Source organism: Alosa sapidissima, chromosome 22 (genome assembly GCF_018492685.1).
Source record: "Alosa sapidissima isolate fAloSap1 chromosome 22, fAloSap1.pri, whole genome shotgun sequence".
In the NCBI taxonomy this organism is placed as follows: domain Eukaryota; kingdom Metazoa; phylum Chordata; class Actinopteri; order Clupeiformes; family Clupeidae; genus Alosa; species Alosa sapidissima.
This window is the reverse complement of record NC_055978.1, coordinates 19247699-19275445: the sequence shown is the minus strand read 5'-3', so window position 1 is coordinate 19275445 and position 27747 is coordinate 19247699. Positions and strand designations below refer to the sequence as shown.

The 27747-nt window shown below is 41.2% G+C and overlaps 2 protein-coding genes and 1 long non-coding RNA gene across 6 annotated transcripts in view; 2 read left to right on the top strand and 1 right to left on the bottom strand.

Moving 5' to 3' along the window:
- Positions 1-1137: 1137 nt before the first annotated feature.
- On the top strand, positions 1138-10454 carry LOC121697435. 4 transcript variants are annotated; one of them, XM_042078959.1, is made up of 6 exons: positions 1138-1237; positions 5275-5497; positions 6221-6257; positions 8107-9825; positions 9903-9987; positions 10276-10454. In XM_042078959.1, the coding sequence occupies exons 1-6, from the start codon at positions 1207-1209 to the stop codon at positions 10353-10355; spliced, it is 2175 nt and encodes a 724-aa protein (XP_041934893.1). In that variant the 5' UTR covers positions 1138-1206; the 3' UTR covers positions 10356-10454. The 4 variants fall into 4 exon arrangements, with proteins under 4 accessions (XP_041934893.1, XP_041934896.1, XP_041934894.1 ...); XM_042078962.1 differs by having other exon boundaries at positions 9903-10050; positions 10276-10407; XM_042078960.1 differs by having other exon boundaries at positions 10250-10403.
- A 177-nt stretch (positions 10455-10631) lies between these two features.
- The window catches only part of tdrd9 (tudor domain containing 9), a 33672-nt gene continuing 16556 nt past the window's right edge, over positions 10632-27747 (bottom strand). The window contains 17 exon segments of the mRNA XM_042078954.1: positions 10632-11075; positions 11434-11506; positions 12316-12434; positions 12783-12921; positions 14542-14638; positions 15674-15783; positions 17024-17094; positions 18706-18867; positions 19080-19340; positions 20256-20345; positions 22725-22955; positions 23274-23382; positions 24851-24984; positions 24987-25041; positions 25729-25829; positions 27102-27209; positions 27578-27694. Of these exon segments, the coding sequence (XP_041934888.1) occupies positions 10977-11075; positions 11434-11506; positions 12316-12434; positions 12783-12921; positions 14542-14638; positions 15674-15783; positions 17024-17094; positions 18706-18867; positions 19080-19340; positions 20256-20345; positions 22725-22955; positions 23274-23382; positions 24851-24984; positions 24987-25041; positions 25729-25829; positions 27102-27209; positions 27578-27694 (2076 nt within the window). The 3' untranslated portion in view covers positions 10632-10976.
- On the top strand, positions 15825-26963 carry LOC121697438. The gene is made up of 3 exons (XR_006026451.1): positions 15825-15838; positions 22572-22576; positions 26863-26963. It is a non-coding gene; the product is annotated as an uncharacterized LOC121697438 (long non-coding RNA).

Genomic DNA, 27747 nt, shown 5'->3' with positions numbered 1-27747 from the left:
ATTACTGTACATCCATCTAGCCCTCTATGGCTCTCTAATAAAGATCATGCAACATTCATTGTTAGGATAGTGAGGGATTTCTCTTAAGCATACAAGTGAATATGTGGCATGCATTGCTCTGGAGAGAATAGTGCTGACATATAATTAACATCATGTGATGCAGCCTCCAACAGCAGGACACTGAAGGATGCATATGGGGTATTGCGCTCAATATTTGTGTTGTCTACTGTCTCTCTGCTGGAAACTACAGCATGATGGTCATGATTTTTTTTATTGTGAAATTAAATTACCACATGTATGTATGCATTGGTTTTGTTTAGAAACAATGTAACTGTGTGTGATGATCTTTGGGACCTTTCGATTTGCTGCTGGTAATTTTCCATGGTTGAGATGTTCATCTGTTGCAATGTGTGAGTGTGACCTAAAAGGTAATAATAAAGCTTATTGTGGTAGTAATTTGCCAATTAGGCCAGTTAATAAGTAGAAAATGGTTTACTGTTGCCAAAACACACCAACAGCAAGCGAGTGTAGGCCTACCGTGAGAACAAGAGTTTGCTTCTGCTCACTGGCTCTTTGTGTATGCTGACTCATCATCTTAGCAGGTGCTAGGCTGAGTGTTTTTCCCCAAAAGGGCTTCGAGAGACTTCACCGGGATACAGAGAGCTCAAAGAGAATAACTTAAGTAGAATAACTTGTGTGTTTTTCGTTATTTGTTAAAATTGTTATTTAAAAATTGTATTTATCAGTAACTTCCGTGTTTTACTTAATTACCATTGAGGTTATATAAATACATGTACAATACATTTACTGTTTCAATCTTTCTTCCATCATCATGTCTTCAATTCATGTTATCAATTATACCACAGCTTCAAACCCATTGCTTTGGTCTGACTTGATTTTCTAATCTCAAGAGCTGTGAATTATCAATTCATGATTAGAAATGGAAACATATTGACAAAATAGACAGTTTTTTTTGTAGGCTACTTTATTTTTTTCAGTCATGGCATTTCACAGCTCCTGTAACAATGCAACAGAACAGTATCCTTTATTGCATCAGATTAGAAATCATAATGTGAAATGGTAAAATTCTTCTTTACTTGTTGGATTCTATCACCAAGGTTACATATTACATTTTAATTGTAACATAAACATAGAAATAAATGTAATGTTGGAGTCAGAAGTGGCATTAATTAATGACTTCCATGGATGGTGCGCCTGAGGATGTCTTCCCCAACAGGTACAGTTGCATCACCTATGTTCCTTTTTAAACCTGTGTGACTACTGTAGGCCATACAATGAAAATACCATGGCCTCAGAATAACAAGAGGTTATTTTACCCATGTAGTGTTTTAACATTTGATGAACATTAATGTCTAGGCCTATTTCAAACCAGTTGACTAACTGTCAGGCAGTTAAACCAAAAGTAAAGTATGTTTTGTGTGTGTGTGTGATCAAATTTTGCATTGCTTTTTAAAAAGGGGGAGGGGGGGGTTCTTATATTGGAAGTGAAACGTGTCAAAGAGGAAGTGGTGACATCATGGTGTGTGTGCAGAAGTCATGGTGTGTGTGCAGTCTCTTTACATGATCAAAACCAAAAATACAGGATTACACATGTTTTTAATATTAAATCATATCCTGCCTTCCACCAGGTTTAAGTTATATGTTTTTGATCCCATGCAAACGCTGACTAAAAAGAGGAATATAAAATCATCTTTTGGAAATTGATCTTAATGCTTTAAGTAAAAAAAAATGAGGAAATATCCAACACCAAGGACACCAATTTTCTTTGTGAATGAATAATGTATTGTAAATATATAAATGTTCTTCCTTAAAATACAGGGGTCATAAGTACCCCTTCACATGTTCCCATAGAGGCAGGCAGATTTTTATTTTTAAGGGCAGTTATTTCATGCATCCAGAATACCATGCATCCTGATAAAGTTGCCTTGGCCTTTGGAATTAAAATAGCCCCACATCATCACATACCCTTCACCATACCTAGAGATTGGCATGGTTTTATTTCAGTTAGCCTAATAACTGGTTTGATTTGCATCGAAAGACGATCTTATGGAAAGTACCCCATGCCAATCGTGAGATATGGTGAAGGGTGATGATGTGGGGCGATTTTCATCATCATGTAAAGAGCCTGCACACACACCATGACTTGCCACCTCGTGTCACCACTTCCTCTTTCACACGTTTCACTTTATGCATGTGGGCCCGATTGATGGTTGACGGCACTTCTCCACCATTAATCATGACAGTTTGTCATTTGGACGGGCCCTTGAGTGCGCCCTTGTTATGGGCCGCTTCCTTGAGAGCAGGGTAGGAATTTCACGGCGGCCACGGCGGCCATGGCCGTCGTAGCCCCTTGCGTTGGCCGTGAGGCCCCTTTGAAAAGCAGAGGTTTACAGGCCACGGTGGCCTTGGTGCCCCCTTCTTTCAATATTCTGCTTTGCGTCCTACTAATAGCGATTTTTATTTAGCCTGTGGCCTGTTAAAATAATCTTAGCATTCACAGCGCAAATTAAGCAAGAAAGAAAGTGCATCCAAATTCACCCATTCTCAGTTGAACTACTCGCGAAGTAGCCTATTCATCACACAGACATCACACGTATCACATGAAAGAGCTTTTTCTCAGCTTTTAAACGATGTTAGCCGATAATTGCTGTGTTGAACGGTTCGCGAGAAAAGTAAATAATATAATTCAATTTAATCATACATTCTACTGAAGGTTTTGCGTCCCATGATCTCCATACCCATTCATCTCGGTGTAATACTTTACGAAGCCTTCTTTTAACACATGATAACCCATATATCAGAATAAACAGGAGACCTTACCGAACACAAAGGTGTAAAGCAGTCCCCTGTACAGTTAGCCGTTCCAGAGTAATCCAGTTTTGAATTTGCAGTAAAGTTCGACATACATGGATGTCTCCAAATTTGGGCTTTAAGTTTTACAATGTGTTTAAATTGTTCCACATGATTTCATAACGGGCCAAATACAAAATAAATGTTAAATATCGCCTATATATTGATAAATCAGAGGACAGCTGACTAAGAGTTTGTAAAAGTAGCCTTAATGATCACAAAATGCTAAGCATGCATCTAGGCTATTTGAGTTTCTTAAAGCTGAGCTGTGCTTAAATTGTTCAATACATGATTTCATAACAGGCCAAATATAAAATAAATGTTATATATAGCCTAGATATCTGTAAATATTAGATAGTCAGATGATTTACAGTTCTATGTAATATGTCATGTTTTCATTTCATGTTTTTGTAATGTTTCATACAGTGATGCAGGTCTACTGCAGTGAATAGGCTAAATACAACTTTGATCATTTTTATAGCCTACTACTAATAGTTAACTTTGGCCTTGGTGCCCTGACATGTGGCCTTTGTGCCCCCCACCAAATATGCCCAACTGAAGGCCAAGTGGCCTTGCCCCCAGAATGGTGAAATTCCAAGCCTGCTTGAGAGCTATCTGTTGTTCTTGTAAGTCTATATGTCAATATACCTGTAAATACTATATACGTGCGAAAGATGCTTGGTGTGCGTGCGGATACTGTTTGGAGTGCGTGCGAGCAGAAGTGTCTTAGTGGGCAAATCCCCACGTGTAGGTGAGTGCATGAACTTTTTAGGGGAACAGGACATTCTGTTCTTTACTGCAGAGACACAAATAAACATACGTTAGTTTTGGTCTAACTGCCTGACAGTCAGTCAGCTGGTTTACATGAAATAGGCCTAGACATTAATAAAATGTTAAAACACTACATTTTTTTTTTAAATTATTTATGATACATTATTAATTCACAAAGAAAATTGGTGTCCTTAAAGGGTTGGATATTTCCTCATTTGTTTTACTTAAGGCATTAAGATCAATTTCCAAAAGATTATTTTATATTCCTTTTTAGTCAACTTTAGCATGGCTTCAAAAACGTAACTAACTGTACAATAGGAGGGAGGAAACCTCAACTCTGATTGACTGAGTGACATTTTGGGAAGGAGGCACTTCTAGAGTGGCCAAGTGTATGAAAGGCAGAGCACAGCTACCTCCAGATCATATCTCATCAGGTTTCCAGTTGGACAACTACTTTCCCTCTACTGCCTGATAGTTCGGTCTACACCAGGGGTCTCCAACCTTTTGGGGAATAAGGGCTACCTGAAGGACCTGAAATCATATGGAGGGCTATTCATTTGAAACAAACAGACACTCACCCCTCTTTGCGAGGGTAATCCTCTTGAATAATATGTGATTTTTACATTTAAATTATGTATAATGTATAATGTATAATGTTCAATATTAAGCAACTGTATTTTCATTCACTATTTATTACCCTAAATAGTGAACACACACACAGGCTTACATAAATGCTTAGACATCTGATTCTTCAATATCAATATTCAACACTACCAACATTTTTGTTTAGTTTGTTCATTGCAAAGTTTGCATGGGGAAAACGAATGTATTTTTTAACAATAAAATGCAATCTTTTGTGCACTGAATAATTTAGTTTACAAGAATGAATTATTTTCTACAAGAATTTTGAGTTTTGTTTTTCGCCGGGTAATGTGCAGCCCTATTTCACGGCATGCATGCCACAAGACTTTCAGTGCTATACTACACCAGGCAGTAGAGGAGAATAGGCCCATGAGCTGAAGCAATCATTTTATAGACCTTGAACAATCATGCGCGAACCCTATAAGACGAACCCTGAAAGGCTACATAACTTTTGCAAAGATATGCTCTTCCACTGGCTACACCAGACCAGCGAGATTTTTTTGTTGTTGTTTACACTCTATGCGTGCAAACAGGGTGTAGGCGCTCCACTTCTGTTCTTGTTTGGAGAATCGACGGGAAAGGGATTCAGAGCCAGAGGCTAAAATTAAAGGGGAACTATGCAGTTTTTTTTTAAGCTACAGCCCAATTCTTAAGTTCAAAATAGTTTAGGCTACAGAACAAATTCTGAATTTATTTTCAAAGTGCACCAGATTGATGCATTTAAAAGTTAATACGCTACAACAGAGTAAGATTCTCGAGCAAAAACTAAAAGTCTACAGTCTGCAGAATTGACGCTTGCTATACCGCTGCAACAAAATTCCCTGATATTCCATGACTTTGGCCCCAGAATGATAGCATTCCCTGACCTCCCATGGAATAGACTTTCCAAAATGTCATGATATTCCAGAAATTCCATGACCCGTGGGAACCCTGTCATTATTAATATGTTGTGATTTGAATAATATAAATCTTGTCATCTCAATATATCAGCTTCCAATTCAGCACATACTGAAATCCAACTGACTCAAGATCTGCCAGAGGACTCAGGTGGGAAAATTAAGGGCTGTGCAAGTATGAAAAGGAAGACAACGAAGAGAGTAGAGGCTGGCCCGAGTGGGAGAACAGAGGACGAACGGACCCTGGACTCCTCTTCCTCAATGCAACTGGCTGACAGGGATTTCATCATCAGTGTGTTGCTGAGCCTGTCCCAAGAGTAAGTATGGCTGTTTTGAGGAATTGTTGAGGTATAGGATTGTGGTTCATTTTTGCTTTGCTGATCATTTCTGTCTTTTATATGTTGCACATATATATTTTTTTCCATTTATAATTTTCTGATATATTTTTATTTATTATACAGAATGTAATGGATTACACTGAGAGAGAGAGAAAAACAGGTCAGAGAGGAGAGAAAAGAGAAAGAACCAGATTAAGGACAGAAATAATGAAAATTAGTGAAAAGATTGGAGCGAAAAAAAGAAAAACAGGAGTACACTAGTTACATGGTTTTATGCAACCCCTATGGTATAGCCAAGTTATAAACTTAGTAGTAGTAGTAGTAGTAGTAGTAGTTTGGAAAACAGGAACAGTAAAACAGAATTTGGTGTGGTTATTTCCAGGGCCGGAGGGACTTTTTTATTATCCTGGGTGCACAAACGTACCTGCTAAGAAATTACAAAATGAGCTTTGATTTCCATAACTTTCCATAAGAGTTTGGTACCACCAGTTAGTGAGTTAATTTGGAGAAATTCCGATGCTGACTCTGCACCTTAGAAGGAGCCTACACAGTGTACAAAAAGAAAAGTGCCGGCATTGTAAGTCAGTTCAGTCCTGGGACTTGCTCTGGTTGTTGGTATTGAACATTTTCAACTTCAACCACGAAAATCAATTGGAAGTCACTAGCTGATATTACTCCTCACACTGACCTCTCTTTGTACAGGCAATTCCAGTGTCTTTGGGATGACATGGCAAATAATGTGAGTACAAAAATCCTTGGACAGTTGCAGAAAAAGTATAGAGATGTATAGCTTATGTTGATGAAATGCAGCCCTTAGGAGTCCTCTAAAGCAGACACACTGAGTCCTCCGTGATGGTAGAAAATTGACAGCTCTTGCTGTTTGCTGGGTCAGTGTTCATAACCAATTACCAAAGATGCTGATGCAACCAGGGTCTTTTGCTTTAACACAACCTTTCTTTAAATACCTTCGTAAAATGACAGCATATAGATCATTTAAAAAGAAAACCTTTCAATAGAAGAGCTAGGACGACTTGAGCAACAACATTCACTGTATCGCGTTTGCGGTCAGGTCTTTCAGATACAGACTTACTGTACTAATATTGAGAGACATGTTTCATGTCCTGAGACTGTGGCACATCCAAATATCTTCTATGGAATCACTTGTCTTCACCAACGCCTCTAAGGAAAACTTTTTACAACATTCCTATTGAGAGGAATGAGATCAATATTTTAAGATTCCCATACAAGGACAAGTACCCAAACCACATTCATATGAAAAAAAAATGTCCTTTAGACCACACCTTTTTAACAGCAATCTGGGTTTTCAGTCAGGAACGATTATTTGCCATCACTCTGGCCTTGTGCTCACTTTTTTAATGGATTGAGGTCTGGACTCAGGCTCTGCCACTCTAAAATGTTAATATTGTTCTCAGTTAACCATGTCTTGCCTCGTGTGGCTGTATGTTTTGGATCATTGTGTGGTTTAATGGTCCGATGATGCTCATTGGGGTAGGTCTCTCGGCAGACTTCCTGACCTTTTCCACCAAAAATCTCAATGTAGCCCCTTGTTTTAGTTTTACCGTTTTAATTAGAGAAGTTCACCAGGTTCCATTGTCTGAAAAACACCCAAAACTAATACATTTCTATAGCTATTCTCCACATTGTGGATGGTGTTTTGGTGGTTGAAATTTTCACTCCATCTCAAAATGGATCACTTGGTCATCTTGGATGCTGATCATGGATCACTCTTCTCCAAACATGCATAACTCAGCTAAACCTTTATAAGGACACAACTGTCCTTATACACAACGCTGGATTTTTTTTTTGACCCAGGGACATGGCCTGAGATTGGCATAAAAAAAAGAAGCATTACATTCCAATGACACCATGTCCCATTTCAATTGTGGGGGTTAGAAAAGTATTCTTTTGGGATGTTTTTCAACCAGGAGGACCTAGTGACCTTCTCAAAGTAAACATTAACACTAAAGCAAGAGGCTACACTGAGATTCTGGAAGAAAAGATCAGGCAGTGTACCAAGAGACCTGCCCCAATAGGCATCATTGGACCATTAAACCATACAATGATCCAAAACATACAGCCAAACAAGGCAAGAAATGGTGGCTTGGTAGGTATTATAAAAAAAACATTTTGAGAGCTTTGATGGCAAATAAAGATGTTTCCATTGATTATTTAAAAAGAGTATGAATAATTTTCATGCCATTTTTCATAAAAAATTTAAAAAGGATAAAAATGATTATTTGTTTTGATTCCATGTTACCACATTGTCTTACAACCTTTTGGCATGTGGTAGTGTCATTTTCAGTCAGAACAAACATATTGGTCAAGAGAAAATCAACATTGCATCAATATTTGCCAGGGGTACAAATAATTTTGTTCTTTATTTCCTCCTAATTGCAAAAACGTTTGTTTTCTTTTTCTGTCGGTCCTCGGTTCCTTGATCGATTACACAGCAAATTATCAGACGAGTGACAGAAGAGTCACCTAAAGTTTGAGAAATGCTGCTTTAGAGGAAGGGGGGCTTTGTTATTTGCCTCGAATAACAAGTTATTTGTGCTGCTCTATGGCAGGTGTCCGTGTCTAAGCTGGCATGGACTTTGTCATCGTGGGTGAAGCAATCTGCGAGGCAAGTGCTTCCTCAAGCGATGATGGAAGTCAAAACTATTTGGGCTACTCTTCCTGTCTCCATGGGTGCCTCACTTGAATCCTCTTGCCCCGACAGAGTAAGGATGAATCTTCAGGCCTTGCAGGCCCAAGCACCAGGTGTCTCCACTTTTGCATCCAAATGCCTTCCTGAGCAGCCGGAGGCGTGGAACCAGGATGAGTGCTGCCATTCCAGTAGGGCTGCGCTCGCTGATGGGGACAGAAACAGCATGGGTGACTCCTGCTGCTCAATGCCTATTGGTGCAACTCCACTGGACTCTCCGACCAGACTCTGTAGGTTAAATGTAGCTGGGGAATTTCTGTGGAATGCTGATGTTTCAGAGCATTTGCTGAAAACCAGGGGAGAGTTGTCTAATGGTTTGTGCTCTGTCAGTGTTGGGCACAGCTCTGGCATTACCCCTGGAGGTTATATAGGTCATAAGTTGCAAGAGGTTCGCCAGCTGGGGGGCCCTGCCAAAATGTCTTCATACACCTCCTCTGGTGGCCTTGTCTGTGGGAGTATACAGTTTGACATTTCCTCCATTGGATCAAACATGTCTTCTGCTATGGATGCTCTGAAGAGCACCATGGAAAGGATGGTTCTCTGTGTGGATAATGCCAGAGCTTCTCAGGAGAGGCTTGAGACCCTCTTCGCAAGTGGACTACTCCGACCCTTCATCCAAGACCTGGTGGATCAGCTCCGGGAGGTCATCTCCTTTGGGAAAACCTCAGCTCCCTCCCATATTGAGAGATCGACATCTGACCCTGCCGTTTCGCTGTCTAGATGGGCCAACAAGAGTCAAAGGGGACTCACAACGGATAGAAGCGTAGAGATCACTTGGGTCTACATACAGAAGGTTGTTCGAACTTTACTGCGGGAGTTACTGATCACCCTACACATGCTTCGGGCTGAGAATGAGAAAAGTACCTGCTCCTCCAGGACTTACCAGAGGCCCTCTGAGAAGGTGTGCGCTGAGGTGGTGGAAGTTTTCACCGAGGCCCTGTTGCGGCAGGTAATGACATTGTTACCCAATAGACAGACAACTTGCTTATCCCCTTCACCATCAAAAGCACCCTTGCAGTCCCACTCCAGCCTGGCCAGTGACATTACCCATATCTCACTTGTGCCACCACCACACACATCAGGCCTAAACTTCCAAGGAGACGACTACCGGTGCCTGGTCACAATCCTGGTGGTGAAACTGCTGCTTAACATCCACCAGACAGAAGAGTATGACCGTTTTGTAAGCATTCCAAAACTCTCTCAGATGCTAGCCAACAGGGTGCTGTTTGAGTTCTGTGCCATGTCTGGCCTCTCCAAAAGTGAACCTTATCCTCCCACACTGCCAATTCAGAAGGTCTATCGGGACGTCTACAGGAAGCTGCTGGCCGAGTTTGGCACCAAGGGAGAACTTCAGAGGGCTGTTTTTTCTCAGCGAGTCTCTTTCAGCAAGAGCCTGGTCAACCTGCTCTGTGAAGAGCTACTGATGCAGTGTCGAAAAGAGAAGGTGGCTAACCTCTCAAATCCAAACAAGAAAGTGATGAATGCAGCAAACCTTCCTAAAACTACATTACAGAAAGATCAAGACAGAAAGATCTCTACCAAAGTCTCTTCATTCTTCAAGGAGAGGCGGTCCTCAAAGAAGGTATCTAAACATTACAGTTTGACTTTGATTCAATTCAACCAAAGATGCCTCAGTGTTTGATTTTATTGTCTTGAAAGTTTTTCCGCAGGACCAACCAAGTGACGCCACATGGTGGTGGGGCCCATCAGACATCGAGAGCGTCTGCTGATCACTGCAATGGCGGCAAGCCTAAATAGGAGGACCTATGATTATCATGTTTAAATCTCATGATGCATAAAATTCGCTGTAAGCATCTTTGCCCTCTACAGGGCTTGATAGCTTAAATCTTACTAACCCCCCCCCCCCCCCTTCCAATATGTGTAGTTAAATGAGGCTTTGAGAGAGTTAAAACTAGAATATTTAGTCATCAATTCTTTTTTTTTTTTCATTTTTTCAAATGAGAAATGCATTGTGTTTAGTTGTTATGTTTTGGTTTGTTCTTAAGGCTCAAGCTCCCTCTCATTCATACAGACAACTCAGGTTCAGGAGACAGGTCCCTCACCCTAACCACTTCTGTGGACGAAACAACTGTCAACGAAACAACTCTCTGATCTTTGTATCCATCATAGCCTTTTTTTCAGTAAGATTTGGTTTAAAAACTTGCATTTTATTTTATCTATAAAAAATAAATTCCAATGAACTACTGTTTCCAAAAAGTCAAGTTTATACACCATGAATTACTTGTGATTCCACACAAATGGTGGTTGCTTGACCAAGACATCAGCATTGCATCAAAGAAATGATCAAAGTATTTATTATTTGTGGTGCAGGGCACAACTCCACCCTATTATGAGTTACTAGGTCATTAAGAATGACAACACAATTACTGTCAGGAAAAACACATGATTGTTTATGTTCAGAAGCTGAAAAAAGAACCATCATGAAGAATGAAAAGTGCAAATACAAAACATGTGCAGTTCTGACCTCAACTCTTTAAACTCAAAGTAACACAGACGAACTATGGTTGTGTTTAATGCCTACATGCATAAATAAGCAATGTCTTGTGTCCTAAATCCCTATGTAGGACATTATTTTTTCAAATCTGAAAACATGGTCTCAAACATAACACTAGAAACGCATGAACTCGAACACATTCACACATACACACCCCCACACACTGTGGTGTGCCAAAGCTCTCTGATAGAAGCAGGAAACAGGAGAATTTACCACTCTCACATGCTGAGAATGGTGATGGAGTGCATTTGAAACAGGTGGCCTTTGCTTTTCTTTTCATCTTCATTTGAGATATCCATAAGGTTCGAAGTCTCCACCTACACACACACACACACACACACACACACACACACACACACACACACACACACGTGATGTCAGTATAGCAGATGTTTTTTACCCTAATGACAAGTCATCCTACACATATTCAGTATCGAGTCTACGGTTGTCACTTCCGATTCTGTCTGACCTACTTGGTGGTAACTGGGACCCTGGACATTATCAATAGATCTATGTATGTAAATGCAGAGTTTGTGTCATAATGTAGCATGGGACCGGTGTATGTAGGTGCTAGGTACTGGCTATGTACAAAATATGGATGCACACCCAAAACAGTACATTTGCAGGCATTTCAGGCGATAGCCTATGTGTACAGACACTGAGTGAGTACTGTACCTGATTCCATTTCTTGGGTTTCTGGTGGTAAACCGACACCTTCTCCTCTCTGGGAGGTGACCTGGTAAAGAGTCTGTTGAATATCAACAATCTGTTAATTATAATAGCTACATGGAATTAACACAATCCCTATCACATGATTACAGACGACAACCTGGAATATATAAAGTTTGAAACATGTTGAAGTGACAATGAATTAGGGGTGTCACAATTCTCCAAATCCTTGATTCAATTTAGTAATCTATTTTAAAGTCACGATTTGAAATAATATTTCCACACCCGTGATTTCAGAGAAGCAGCTGGTGGTTCGAGTTTGTTTGATGTGTTTTTTAAGTGGAGAAGTTTGGAGTGGAAGTTTGAGGAGATCCTGTGCCACACTTGAAGCATATTTGTTTTTTTTTTGTCCCCCTTGGCATGCATGCTGGACGTGACATTGTGGGTGTGGCTGCATCATCAATTCTACCTTTGATTTCAAAGTTTGAGATTGATTTCGATTGATTTTTGACTTAAAACCAAGATCGTGACACCCCTTCAATGAACCACTTCCTGTAAACTAAATATAATCCTTTAAAATATTCACAGTCTTGAACTATTTATGATTATAACATAGCATGGCAGTAACATTAATGGCAGAAGAAATTTATTCAGTGTCATGGGTGAAATGTTTGTCAACTCCCTGAAATTATGGAATGTTGACATTTGTTGCAACCTTTAGGGGTCGGTCTGTCTGTGCTGTTACAACATTTCTCTGACTATGGACTTTTGATGTGTCACTAGCATCACTGTTGTTAATTTTACTTGTAGTTGGATATTGTTAAACTGCAGATAAAGCTGGTGTAAACTTGGGCTGAATTAAGAGAGAGTAAGAAAATAGTGGACTACCTTATGAGGCGATCTCTAGCATCCTGTTGAAATCCGCTGATCTTCTCTGGTGTCAAATGCAGAACCCCGTGAGGTCCCTCACAAACCAACCTGTTAATTGCTGCACGCAAGTTATTTATCTGAGAAAGAAAAACAGTTTGAGAGAATGACTGTATGAGATAGAGACAGGCTGAAATCAGACATTCATCATTTAATCAATACGTGACAAGCACCAATCGTCTGGGTGGTCTGCTCATCATTTTGGAAATGTACATACCCATGTCAATATATGTTATATCTAAATATATATGAACTATTATTACTTTGTATTCTGTCTGTTTATATATGTAAATGTAATTATACATTATATTTACATGTCTGTCTGAATATGAGAACGACAGAGAATGTTTGTGCTTTGTGTGTGTGTGTGTGTGTGTGTGTGTGTGTGTGAATGAAAGAGTACAAGGATGACTGGATTAAACAGAAACCTCAGAGATGTCGTCTGTGTCCATCTTGACATCGAAGGCAAGCTCAATGTCGTTGTCTGGCAGCAGACCCTCCGCAGACTGTAAACTGGGGCCGAGCCCACAGAGAGCCCCAGTGAAGTGTGTGCGCTCTTCATCAGTGCTAAAACACACACATGCACAAACAAACAAACAAACAAACAAACAAACACACACACACACACACACACACACACGTGGGGTAAATTTGAGACTACCATGTATTTAACATTACATTTTTGGTATAATAGATGTTTTAGTTCAGGTTCACGTACAACGTGTTAAGTTTGGGAAGGAAAATACACCAGTATGCAACAAATAAAACAACTCAACTAAATTATGCACATCAGACTAACACATTCAACAGTCTCTACATTATGCACATCAGACTAACACATTCAACAGTCTCTACATGATGCACATCAGACTAACACATCCAACAGTCTCTACATGATGCACATCAGACTAACACATTCAACAGTCTCTACATGATGCACATCAGACTAACACATTCAACAGTCTCTACATGATGCACATCAGACTAACACATTCAACAGTCTCTACATGATGCACATCAGACTAACACATTCAACAGTCTCTACATGATGCACATCAGACTAACACATTCAACAAATAAAACAACAGTCTCTACATGATGCACATCAGACTAACACATTCAACAGTCTCTACATTATGCACATCAGACTAACACATTCAACAGTCTCTACATTATGTACATCAGACTAACACATTCAACAAATAAAACAACAGTCTCTACATGATGCACATCAGACTAACACATTCAACAGTCTCTACATGATGCACATCAGACTAACACATTCAACAGTCTCTACATTATGCACATCAGACTAACACATTCAACAGTCTCTACATGATGCACATCAGACTAACACATTCAACAGTCTCTACATGATGCACATCAGACTAACACATTCAACAGTCTCTACATGATGCACATCAGACTAACACATTCAACAGTCTCTACATGATGCACATCAGACTAACACATTCAACAGTCTCTACATGATGCACATCAGACTAACACATTCAACAGTCTCTACATTATGCACATCAGACTAACACATTCAACAGTCTCTACATTATGCACATCAGACTAACACATTCAACAGTCTCTACATTATGTACATCAGACTAACACATTCAACAAATAAAACAACAGTCTCTACATTATGCACATCAGACTAACACATTCAACAGTCTCTACATTATGCACATCAGACTAACACATTCAACAGTCTCTACATTATGCACATCAGACTAACACATTCAACAAATAAAACAACAGTCTCTACATTATGCACATCAGACTAACACATTCAACAGTCTCTACATTATGCACATCAGACTAACACATTCAACAAATAAAACAACAGTCTCTACATTATGCACATCAGACTAACACATTCAACAGTCTCTACATTATGCACATCAGACTAACACATTCAACAGTCTCTACATTATGTACATCAGACTAACACATTCAACAGTCTCTACATTATGCACATCAGACTAACACATTCAACAGTCTCTACATTATGTACATCAGACTAACACATTCAACAAATAAAACAACAGTCTCTACATTATGCACATCAGACTAACACATTCAACAGTCTCTACATTATGCACATCAGACTAACACATTCAACAGTCTCTACATTATGTACATCAGACTAACACATTCAAGTGTACTTCAACCCACCGTAGCTCCATGACAGGGCAGAAGATCATTGTGATGAGAGCAGGCAGGCCAGGAATGTGAGGCATCAGAGTGGTCTCCCTCAGGAGGATGCTGGAGCCTACACACACACACACACACACACACGTGCGTACACAGGTATGCACGCACATGAGCGCACACACACACACACACACAGATAAATTGGCAATCACACAGACACAGAAAAAACACATTAACACACATTTGCAAAATAAATATGAATGCAGTTAATGACCTATGTGGATTTATGAATGCTCTTGTAAGATAAGGTACAAAGCTTTATGCTCTGCAGAGAAGGCTGATCTGAACACAACAAGTGTTCGCAGTAAGCGCCTGCCTATCCATTAGCTCTTTCTTAGAACTCAGGTTTTTTGTGGTTTTTCTGACAATTTCTAACCACAGTCTGTCGTCTAAAACATATGGCAGTTGCAGACACTTACTTGGGTTGTGGATCACAACTTCACAAGTACATTTGGTTACAAGAAGACTAAGCAAAACAAGAGAACATTAGGTTATCTGAGAACAGAGAAAACAAGAGTAACAACTAGGGTATAAATTGAAATTAAAGGGGTGGTTCAGGATTTTGGACATAGGACCTCATTTCCAAGTAAGCAATATTATCAGTGGAGACCGTTTTCAACACGTTTCATCCAGTCCTTCTAATTGCAGAGTTCGCAGGTGCGAGGCTAGTGCAAGTCAACGGTATGTGTTAGCCTGCCACTAAAAACAGTCTTATATATATATTTTTTTGGGGCTTTTTATGCCTTTAATGATAGGACAGTGGAGAGTGACAGGAAGCGAATGGGAGAGAGAGCGGGGGTGGGATCCGGAAAGGACCACGGGGCGGGAATCGAACCCGGGTCGCCGGCGTACGGTGCGGGTGCCCCAGCCAGTTGCGCCACAGCTGGGGTCAACTAAAAACAGTCTTACCCACGCCGTTGACTTGCGCTAGCCTAGCACCTGCGAACTCTGCAATTAGAAGGACTGGATGAAACGGCACCCTCCAGATGTCAGGGCTATAGCTAAAAAACATAACTTGCTGTTACATAAAAATTTCCATTACAACAAGCATACGCCGGGTGTCACACATAAGCGCACGCGCACACGCACACACCTGAGCCACTGACAGACACCGATCCTGCCACCAGCATTCTGGAGTGAGTGTACTGGGGATTCTCATTGATGGACACCTGGTTAATGCTGTCCTTTTCCAGGACAACAGACCTGGGGACAGACAAACACATTTCACAGGACGGAAATAACAGTTAACAATAATGCAGTTAACCAAGTCAGGTTGAGTGCACGTGATTCACGCATGAACATTTGGATCTTTCTTTTGGAACTTAGACATGTAGTTCCTATTCCTTTTCCTAAGAAACAAGAACTACGACAACATGTAAGCTTTTCAACCAGCAAACTCTGATCAGAGGAGAGAGTGTTCACAGAGCAGGGATTCCCCTTTCTCCAGGACAGTCTCTGCCTCCGAACTAGAGCCAGCTCTTTTTATTACAGCAGCTCAGAATAGCAAGAGTCATCAGTCATTAGTTTCATAACTTGTTATTTTCCTGTTAGTGCTCATCTGTTATCAGTTTCACCACACCTGGGGTGTCTTCCTGTTTTTTGTCTTTTCACAAGGACATCCTGCATTTTCTGGAACACTCTATTTACGGCTTGCTCAAACTGATGTGTGTATAAACTGTAAGCAATGATAACTTTATTAAACATTTCTATAACACCTCCGCTGCGCGTCGGGGTTCTGTTCTCCCTGTCGGGACTTATTTTCTGATAATTACCGTGGCCAATACATTATCCCTTACGTAATTGATTCAGGACAGTCTGCCCTACACACAGATGAAAGACGTGTCCAGCTGGCAGCTTGCTGTGGTGAGGCATTTCAAAATGTAAGAAAAAATGCTTTTTGTCTTTTTATTTTAATTTTATTATTTAAAAATCAAATCAATGCAAGTATTAATGCATGACATTGTGGCAGATCTGGGTAGCCTAGACTCCCTGAAATAAACAACATATAGCATGTGTGAATGGCGCTTACAATGACCAGAAAAAATACTTATAACTAAGGTAGTGAGAATGCCCTGAAAACAGACCACATAAGGTTAAAAGTGTTAAATGCAATACTTAAAGTATTTCCTGTTAACTTGTTCATCCAAGTCAATTAGATTTTAAATATTACATGTTAAATGAAGACACATGCAGAGTTAAAATCTATCCTGAAATGTTAAATGCTTAGAAAGAGATTAGGCAGAGGAGATCAGCTCTATTTTCTACGGAATTAAATTTTTTTTATTTCAGATGGAATCTGATGAATTTCCCAAACTCAAATTTTGTGGTCGAGGTAAGTGAACTCTGACCTTTCTTTGTGCTACACACTGGCCACTAATTATACCAAGCTGCCTATTGCTGAACATACACATGTACTCACTCTCTCACTCACACTCACACTCACCTGTAGTGTGAAGTATTGCTCATGCTGTAGAACTTGACTTTATTAGGGGTGTAAGGGCCATGCACCAGGCACTGGATGGGACAAACAGATAAAGGATACAGTAGGCTAAGAATCATTCTGACACTGTCATAGCAGGCCAGTTGGCAAGCAGAAAATGTAGCTTATCAGAGAACCGCAGTGGGAATTTATTTAATATAGTTAATATTTAGTATTTAATGGAATTAAAATAGTAAGGTGCAGATCCATTAAGTGTCCTTTAGGCCAGAGTGAGGAATTTGCGTTCATAAGACATTAACAGAAAACAACATTTAGCTAATGGTAACTTGGTGACAAACAAATACTTAGAAAACAAGTTACAGAGTTGACATTTTGTAGAGCATTATGCTATAGTCCGATTCATTTTCATTTCAAAGTATCTGTGTGAGTTTGGAACATTTCAATGGGAAATCCTCTAGGAACAGATTGAAAGGGTCTATAGGAAATCAATGGGGAAAAAAATAAGAGGAATTACATGTCTTGTGGTGTTTTTCTCTGTTGGAATGCACACTGCAGCTGGACCAACTTTGCATGTTGTCTAGACCAACTGTTCTATGTGGTGTTGTTGACCAGTATCTTGCACCTAAACCAACTTTGCATGTTGTCTGAACTGTCTGTCAGAACAGTAGGACTGAGAGTAAAGTGTAAAAGGGGAAGTAGTGACACCAGATGGTCAAAGGGTTCCACCATTACAACAGGCCCAGCTCAATTCTGATTGGCTGAGAGACGGTCTTGGTGAGCATAAAAGGCCGAGCCTGACCTTCAGTAGTTCAGATCTCATCGGGGTAGCAGCTGCATACTCTTCATCCTATTGCCTGACAGTTCAGTCTAGACATTTTTCTGAATGTATTCTCACTGCAATACGGTGAATAAAAGGATCAACAGTCTCTAAGTATCTCTCGTCTTCGTTGTCTCCATCGGACACTTGGTTCCAGAGTGCTAATTGAATCAAAGAGGTTCAGAGGTGGAATTTGCCGACACTTCGTTGGCTGATTAAAGACCAGACAGGGTACTGCATTTTGAATCCAGATAATGGTTTCACTACACAAGCAGATAGGCCAGCTAACAATGCATTGCAATAGTCCAGATGGGAAAGAACCACAGCCTGTATATGTATGTACATGTAAATGTGCAGTTGAGGTCCTATATCAGTCACCCTTCACTAGTAGCTTGCCCTTAGGGTTGCCTGAGCAAGTTATGGAAGTTTCCACTTCCTTGTACAATACGCCTTGTACAATAAGTCTTTTACATTTGACAATGTCAACCAAATGACTGAAGCAGCACTCAGACAGTGTACATTTGAGGCTGTTCCATACTGTAGGGCAATTCCACGCAAAACTGTCACGTCCTTAACGCCAACTAAATGCCATGGTATTATGATTATGTGAAACGTTTTTCATGTAAGTTCTACAACCAAGAAGAGTGACTGCTCAAATTTCAATTAATCGTCATTCACATCATACCATACCGTGACCGTTTTGTGTGGAATTGCCCTGTACGCAAACACAATGCAAGACTCACAAATCCCTCCTGAAGTCTAAGCAAGCCATGCAGATGTTGTGCCGCCATGGGAAATACATGGCATGACACACGTGCATTGTGCTAAAAAAATTCAGACATCACATTTTGATTCACTTCACTGGTACCTTGCCCTTGGGGTTGCCTAGGCCCGTTTTGGGGTCGAGTAGCTTGTTGATGAGCAGCTTGTCCTTTTGCTTCTGTTCAGTCCAGGAGCGGCTGGCACAGCTCGGCAGATAGGTCCCGGTGGCCAGGTCCTCGTACATAGACATCAATGCCTCGTGACTTTGCTGGAAAAAGGAGCACATTTTAAATTCTATGCCTCACATTTCACCCAGACACAATCTGGTGGAGGCTGCTATGCAAGGCATGAGCCTGCATGCACTTTGGTGTCTTGCTCAGGAACACTACAACAGGGTCAGGAGGAGCCAGAGTCCTTTGACAATCCTAATACAACAGGCATACCCCGATGAGAGGCTGATAGCAAGTCTCTGACACTTACTTTCGACTCAAAGCTCTCAGGGGTCCGTCGGGCATGTCCCTCTTTCACCAGGATGTCGGTGACGCTGACGCTGTCGGCGATCTCGGTGGGCACCAGCAGGTCCACACGCACCACACCATGCAGCATGGAGTAGAGCGAGGCGGCCAGCGCGCGGCCGTGCACCAGCGTGGCAAAGCGGTTGCGGGCGCGTCGGCTCCACTGCTCACCACAGATCATCGACTGAGCCGATGGGGCAAGGAAGGCCAGACGAAACTCCAGCGCCTGAGAGATGGCGAGGGAGAGAGTTCATACCTTTTTTTGTTTTTAAACCATTGAAATAACACTGAAAAAATGTAGTACAAATTCAATTTTGTAAGTCACTTTGGACAAAAGCATCTGCTAAATTACATAAATGTAAACATCATTAATGGAGATGATCCCCTTTGCACTACCTCACCCCGAAATAAGTCATGTTTTGCTTTTGCTGATAGAACGTGAGAGTATTGAAATCTGAATTCATGTAGTGAATTCTTATATAGTCATAAGTAGCTCAGTTCCTTATGTTTCTTATACATGTCCTTATGTTTACAGTCAGAATTATGGTAGAATAGAAGAATTTAAGTCAGCTGTTCAGCGTTCTTCCACATATGACATGGCTGTTTTATTTATTTATTTAATTCTGTTCTTGTACCATGCCTGAGTATATCTTTGTTTAAACGATGTCTTTAGATTTTTTATCCCATCCGCAGCGTATGCTGAGTGATAATTCCATATTCTTCACAACGCCTGCTGGCTACATCTACTACAAGTAACTGTCTGCAACTGCCATATGTTTTAGATGACAGACTGTGGTTAGAAATAGTCAGAAAAACCACAGAAAGTGACCGGAAAAAACACTTGTGTTCAGATGAGCCTTCTCTGCAGAGAATAAAGCTTTGTACCTTACCATCGGGGTGAATTTATTTTTCTTTATGCTTTGGCAACACTCTATCTCAACAGTTGTACTAATAAAGCACAAGATGAAAGAAAGAGTGGGTGGAGGAAAAGAAAGAGGGGGAGAGAGAAGAAAAAATACAGAAGATGAAGATGGAAAGAGAATGCATTAGGGGGTAAACAAATTAAAAGATCACCAGAGCTTTATTACAGATGCATAGAGATGGTGTGTTTGTGTGAGAGAGAGGGAGACAAATGATTTACCTGGAAGGGCAGCGTTTGAAGCTCTGGTGGCAACTCCCTCAAACTGTTGCTTGGCACTCTAGCAGTGTTTCCAAAGTCCAAGAAGAAAACCTACACACACACACACACACACACACACACACACCAAATTAAAATGAAAGCTGTTTTGAAAAAAACTCAAGCTGGGACCAGAGCGGATGAGTGCCAGGTACGGAAGATAAGGTTCATGAGAAAGCTCAATTACATGGCACCAAAGCTATCCACAGGAGGATATGCATACCACAATGATTGTGATTCATGCTGGTAAATTGGACAATAAAATTACACTGCCAAACAATAAATTAGTCTGGCATCTCGTTTATGTTTCATTTCATTTATGGCCATGAATTATTATGTTTGTGCTTCTAACCCTTAAAGGTGTGGGTTTTTGAACATTCTAACATCGATTCCGCTCCGCAACAATTGAAGGTTCTAAAATTCTATGTTGAATTCAATGAACCCAGATATTCTTTAGAACGTTCATTTTCCAACATTCCTGTCACACCGGTCTTGCCCCGGTTTTGCTGTTGGTGTTGTACTGGCAGAAATGAACCTTTTTGCATCAATCTCTTGTTTGTTTGGAGACTCATCTTTGATTTCATCTTAGTGTATGATGATTGTTTTTATTTGAAGTCGTGAGCCTAATTTTCAGAAGAACAAAGGACCACTGACAGTTTCCTAAATTTCAAACAGCCCTTAAATAAACTACTCTACAAACCAGACAGATCTGCAACTTTTAACCCTAGCGTCCATGGCCTCCTTGTGGCAGTGGAACAGAAGTGCAGCTTAGGTGAGCAACTAGACCTGATCTATCTTACTTTCTGCTTTGCTCATATACACAACATTATTTAGAGTTAGGCTGTGGCTGCATGCGTGGTGTGTGACTAGTGACACTCACCCCTGTATATGATTGTACATATGTTGGGTATAAGTGAGACATCTGAATTCTACAGATATCTTAAATAAATATTTTGGGCAATAAAGATAGAATATGCTTAGCTTGACCTTAAATAGACCCTTTGGTTAGGCCATTGTAATGTGTCTCACTCTGTTTGTGTGTGTGTGTGTGTGTCTGAATTGTGGGGAGGATATGAGGTAAAGGGTATTGTGTGAGGGAAGTACTGACAGGAAACGTGCATCTGTCAAGCTTCTAAGTGCATGTCTGCTGAACAACTTTGACTTATTGCCCCATTCTGGGGCTGCATCCGTGTGCGTCTTTCTTACCTTGACCAGCAGCCTCTATTTGCAGATGTTTCCTCTGACTCTGCACACACCCCGCAGACCGACTGTCATCATTATTATCAGTGCCAAAGTGCATGTGTCAATATGCATGTATGAATGTGCAGGTACATAATATGAGAGTGTGTATGAATTGGTTTATGTGTGTGTCTACACCAAGAACATGCAGTGTCTTGGCCTTACGATAACTCTGCCTGCCTGCCTGCCTGCCTGCCCCCCCCCCCCCCCCCCCCCCCGCCTGTGTGTGCGTGTGTCTACTTCCTAAGTCCAGCCCAAACATGCAGTATCTTGCAGTGTCTACTTCCTAAGTCCAGCCCAAACATGCAGTATCTTGCAGTGTCTACTTCCTAAGTCCAGCCCAAACATGTGGATCTTCATATGCATGTTTTTGTTTGTGTGTGTGTGTGTGTGTGTGTGTGTGTGTGTGTGTGTGTGTGTGTGTGTGTGTGTGTGTAGAATTAGTAGTTCTGTAGAATTCTGGGGTATTCTTACTGTATTCTGATGTGTTCATATGTTACTCCTGTGTGTAGTAATGGGGAGAGGTCCATACCATTGTATACAACTTTGTTTTGACCAAAAGCTTGACCAGATGTGGACACGGGTCAGGAGGATTTAGGCCTATGCCACAAACACGTAGGATTTACCATCGAGGGTCATACTGCCATGTTGGTTGGAGAAATCGCTGAGGCCTCAGCCATAACATGTGCCCAATGAGATATCGTTTTGGTCCAGGGTCAGTATTTTTCCATCTGGTCATAGCCAGTTTTGTGCAATGGTTGGTACCTGCCACTTTGACATGATTTACATCGAGGAAGCGACTCGAGGAACATCTTCTGTCAGGACGCTCAGAAGCCCGCTTCTAATAACAACCACGACTGTTAGACTCTGTGCACTTTTTCTGTTCAAGACTTGCCTGTGTTTTGTTATTCATTGTTTTACCATCTACAATAACTTCATCTAATCACCGATCCTGATCTAACCGTCAAGCTTTATTCAGACCATCTTTCCAACACGACACAAAATTTTCCTGGGGAAACCAGAGAATCCAACAGTACATAGTATATGTACTTACACAAACATCTCGATATCTCAGCCCTCTAGTAGCTGTGTGTGTTGTGTGTATACACATACCGTATGTATACTAACGTATGTGTATGTGGCTATCCACATGTGCTTGTGAATATTTAGAGTGTGCTACTCGACTCGGTGTACCTCCACTTCCACAGAGCTGCTGGGCACGTGCAGTATCTTGGCTCTGTAGTAGCGGGATGGGGTATCCGGCTCCTCGTCCTCACTGAAGGGGGCCAGGCACAGCAGGTTGGGGTACAGTGAGGAGGCCAGAGGCTGGAGCTCGCACGTGTTGATGGCCGCCGTCAGCTGCCGCTGCTTGGTAACGCTCGCCTCGCCCGCCTGGAAGCCCCAGAAGTGACCCACCTCCATCACCTGTGAACCACGGGGTCAAAGATGAGAACGTTTTACATGCTAACAGCTAAGGAACAAAGTTAAAAAGCACACAGGTCTTGGTTAAGAAATAGATAAAAACAAGGCAAAATAACAGGCACAACAATAAGCACAGACCAGAGATACTTCAGCTCAGGAGGTAGGGAGTAGAAAATGAAGGAAAATGACCGCCAACATTTTTTGTCATGGTTTTGGTACTTGGTAATATACCAAGCACATCCCCCACCATCCCCACACCAACCGAAGATGCTGACACACACACACACACACACACACACACACACACACACACACAGACACCTTAGTTATGTTGACGATGAAGACCCGATTGGAGGGAAGCCTCTCTGGATCAATGAGGCTCAAGAAATCCACAGGAGACACAGTGTGGTTCAGGAAGTCCACATTGACCCTAGAAGAGAACCGAGACAGAATTTGTGTACAGATGCATGTTTACCATTTTATATGTGTTTATTACCTTGTGTCCCATTTCCATAGTTTGGTTGAAGTCCTTTCCTGAAAGGCAACACTTGACAAACAATATCTCAATAGTTGTTCAAATAAGGCTAGAACAGTTCACTGCTCAATTATTTTCCTGTGGCTATTGTTACAGTAACAATGAGAGTAAACAGAATGTTGATCGTCATTGATTGTCTCAATATTAACAGGCCAGAGGTGTGTTCAAATTTGGCAAACAGTGGCGAACGTTCATGGTGAACATGTTTTCAGTTAAATTTGAATGATTTGGTGTAAACATTCCATTGTAACGGTAATTGCATGGTAATTGTATGTTCGCAGAGAACTACCTCCTCAGACTGTTCCAACTCTTCCAACTTTTTGTGTATGTAAATGAGTGTGTGTGTTCACTTGTGAGTGTGGGGGTAATGAGGTGTGTGTTTATGTGTGCGTGTGTGCATGCGTGTGAGTGTGTGTACACATGCATGTGTGTGTGTGTGTGTGCCTGCATATGTATGCATTTGTCTTTATGTGTTTGTGTGTGTGTTTGTACGCATGTGTGTATGTGTGAGCGTATGTACGCATGCGTGTGTGTGTTTGATTGTGTATGAGTGTGTGTGCGCGTCTGTGTGTGTGCGCGCGTTTTTGTGTGTGTGTGCACGTGTGCGTGTGCTTATAGAAATGTAGTACGGTCACATCAACATAATCCTCTACTGGCAACCCTTCGCTCAACTCCACCTGCATCTACAGGCCGATTGGTGTACAGTCACTAACTATACAAATTAATTGATTGTATGACCCCACACCCCCCCCCCCCCCAAGAACGGAATTCATCTCCAACAAGTTTTGTGCAGCCCGGTCTTTCAGCGTCCCGGGAATCAGACACAAAATTACTGAAGAAAAATACAATGTTGCAAAAACAAATCCGGAAGAAAAAAAACTGACCAAACCTATATGACCACTGCTTCGTTAGTACGGCGGTCATAATGACTAATTATACTTATAGTATAGTATTTTGGGTGCAGCTGTGTGTGTGTGTTGTGTCGGGTCAGACTATTTATGACCTGACTGAGACATTCTGTGTCAGTCTAGGTCAAAGAGCAGCATTTTCAGCCATAGAGGGGGAAAAGCCTGCATGCCCCAAGTGGTTGCGTTCCTAGTAGTAGAGTAGATTACATGTAAAATCCCATAGACCTAGTTTTCAAAAAAAATATTATGAAGCCATATCAGCAACGTTCAAACTAACTGAACATTTCATGAGATATTTTGCTTAAATTAAAAAAAATTGGCTCCTTTTGTTTTTTAAATGGACTACAACAACTACAATTCACAACACAACTCACACAAGTACTTGCAAAAATGGTGTTCCAGTCGTGTGTAGTCATATATTGTAGTAGTGTGTGTGCATGTGTGGGTGTGTGTACCGTGCGTTGCGCAGGTGTGTGATCAGGGCTTTCTCCCCAGCGTAGGTCTCCACCTCCTCGTTGGAGTAGACGGCCAGCCTCAGGTCCTGCTTCTTCTGGGCCAGTAGCAGCGCCAGAGACACAGCGCCAGAGACACCTCCTGGAGAACGCTGGCCCCCTGTGTGGCCGACCGGCAGAACTCCACATACGCTCTACCGCACGCACGTGCACACACACACACACGCGCACAGACATACAAAAGTGTGTGACAGACACACACACAGACATAAAAAGGTGTAATTGTGTGCATGAGTAAGTCTTTCATGCATTTCGTGTAGACACTACTTGAACATCTGAAAGCTCTTGGAATAACGTCTGGAGTTGGATTAGGGTTAGGAAATGGACGTGGATCTTTCTCATTTTTTTCTAAAACTGTTTTTCACATCTGTTTTCCAGTTTTATGACTTCCCTAGATAAAATCCCTTAGGTCCTTAAGTTGTGTGCTGTCCAAAAGTTATTAAAAATAATCACAGACTACAAGTCTTTCAATTATACTAGTTGACTGTAAATGTGTACTGTAAATGTTTACAAATAATAGACTCTCTTCAAAAGAATCTTAAAATGTGCTTCTGATGTAGCCTGGGAAACCCAGAAGAACTTCTGGCAAATTTGGGATTTTCTTAAGGGTCTGGTGTCAACCAGGCTACTTCTAATGTGCTGTTTTCACACACTGAATCAGGTGATGTCATTCTTCAGTCAAAACTATGCTTCATAAATAAGACATATTTTTTTCGTTTTTGTGTCATTGCTCAGTGATATCTCTATGATAAGAAATTGGGGAAACTTTCATACCTGAAAAAACAGATAAAATGAATCACGCACGCACACACGCGTGTTACCTGGTGCTGTCAAAGGCGATGGTCTTGACCTGGCCACATTGGCGGAACAGGGACTGGACTTGTTTGTAGTACAAGAAGGCAAACGGTGGCATGTTACGAATCTAAGAAAAACAAGGTGTCATCCAAAAAAGTTCAAAATTGCCTACCGATATAACTTGTGTCACTTAACTATATATGCAATGTATAGGTATAGATCCTTCTGTGTTGACCCCAAGATCTTGAATATGCTTCACCTTTCTATTATACTACTGTTCTAAAAATTGCCCTCTGTAAGTCTACAAGAGTCCTTTTTACCCCACTGCAAAGCTAAATCTGTACACTGATCTAGATGAGGATATCTGTCAAATAAACTATAAGGGGAAGGGCACACTAGTAAATGTGGATTAAGGCAACTAGAGATGCACCGATATGGAATTTTAGGGCCAATAACGATAACCAATATATCGGTTTGTTATGGCTGATCTCGATAAATATCAGTATACGATAACCGATAATATTACTCTTGAAAAAATTTATTTTTGAAAAGTGGGACATGTAGTAAGAAATGTTTAGCCTTAGAGATGAGTACCATATGTGTGTGCTATATTCATCCATTTTCTCTTTTGGTGTTGTTTGTGAACATGTTAAAAGATGGAAATGCAGCAGTAGGCAGAAAACAGAAGGAAAGATTTATGTCCAGCACCTGTGGAATGTCATGTTCAAGGTGTTTGTGAAATCATGCTACTTGTGTTGTCCCTTGGAGAATGTTTGCCAGGCCTACGCTCAGGCGGGCTGGCGCCCTAGGCCTTATTTACTGCCTTGGGGTCCAGACTGGATTCCACAGATGTCGGTCACTAGACATTATTTTGAGGAAGAAGCAGCCAACCAAGCTAAAGTAGCTCAGTGTAGTCAGGCTAGAGCTTTTAAAAAAATATTGGCACAAATTATCAGCCAAAATTCTGTTATCGGAATAATATATATTTTTTTCCCACTTATCAGCCAATAAGGGGACAGCCGTGGCCTACTGGTTAGCGCTTCGGACTTGTAACCGCAGGGTTGCCGGTTCAAACCCCGACCAGTAGGCACGGCTGAAGTGCCCTTGAGCAAGGCACCTAACCCCTCACAGCTCCCCGAGCGCTGCTGTTGTGCAGGCAGCTCACTGTACCGGGATTAGTGTGTGCTTCACCTCACTGTGTGTTCACGGTGTGCTGAGTATGTTTCACTCCGTGTGATTCACGGATTGGGATAAATGCAGAGACCAAATTTCCCCTCACGGGATCAAAAGAGTATTTATACTTATATACAATAATGTATCAGCTGCCAATATCTCGTGAATCCCTAAAGACAACAGAAGCTACTGTTGGGGAGCTCAGTGTGAACTGGTGTAGACGTACCACCACAGTGGTTGTGGGATCGTAGCCAGACAGCTCCTTAGCAGCTAGCTCATCATCAATCTCGCCCTGCTGGTAGTAGTCTGGGTAGAAGGCTCCAGCAATCACCACCTTACACACACACACACACAAACACAAAAACACACACAAAGGCTTCAGTCACCCAAACAAGACTCTTTTGGACTGTAACAGCTCAAAGGGGCTGGTTTCCTGAAACTTTTTTTGGTTGTCATATCATACACTACAGACATAAACTATATGGACAAAAGGTGGCACATAACACATTATGAGATGTCAAGTTTCTGTAGGTATTAAGGATGGCCATGTGTCCCAATATTGTTTTGTCAGTACATAGTATTTCTGTCAGTTATAATCAATTAAGGTTTGGTGCTTATTGTCCAAGTGTTACTGCTGGTGTTCAAGTCCAAGCTGATGCTTTTACATGACAACACTTTCCCGTCCCTTTCTCACATCCTCACCTGTAAGATGAACTTCTGGATGTGCAAGTTGGTGTAGTCCAGGGAGGAGTGACTGGAGCCGGAGTGCATGTTAAACTGGGCAACACGCCTCTTCAAGTCCTCATACAGCTCTGCTACCTGAAAACAAGACACACCTGCATGAATCCTTGAGACATTGTTTTGATAACTTT

Excerpts from the sequence above, each read along its gene's own strand:
- LOC121697435 (XM_042078959.1), top strand. The coding sequence starts at position 1,207 with ATGGTGCGCCTGAGGATGTCTTCCCCAACAG. Across the intron at positions 1,238-5,274 it reads GAGGATGTCTTCCCCAACAG|CTTCCAATTCAGCACATACT; the intron begins GTACAGTTGCAT and ends TCAATATATCAG. Across the intron at positions 9,988-10,275 it reads TGCTGATCACTGCAATGGCG|ACAACTCAGGTTCAGGAGAC; the intron begins GCAAGCCTAAAT and ends TCATTCATACAG.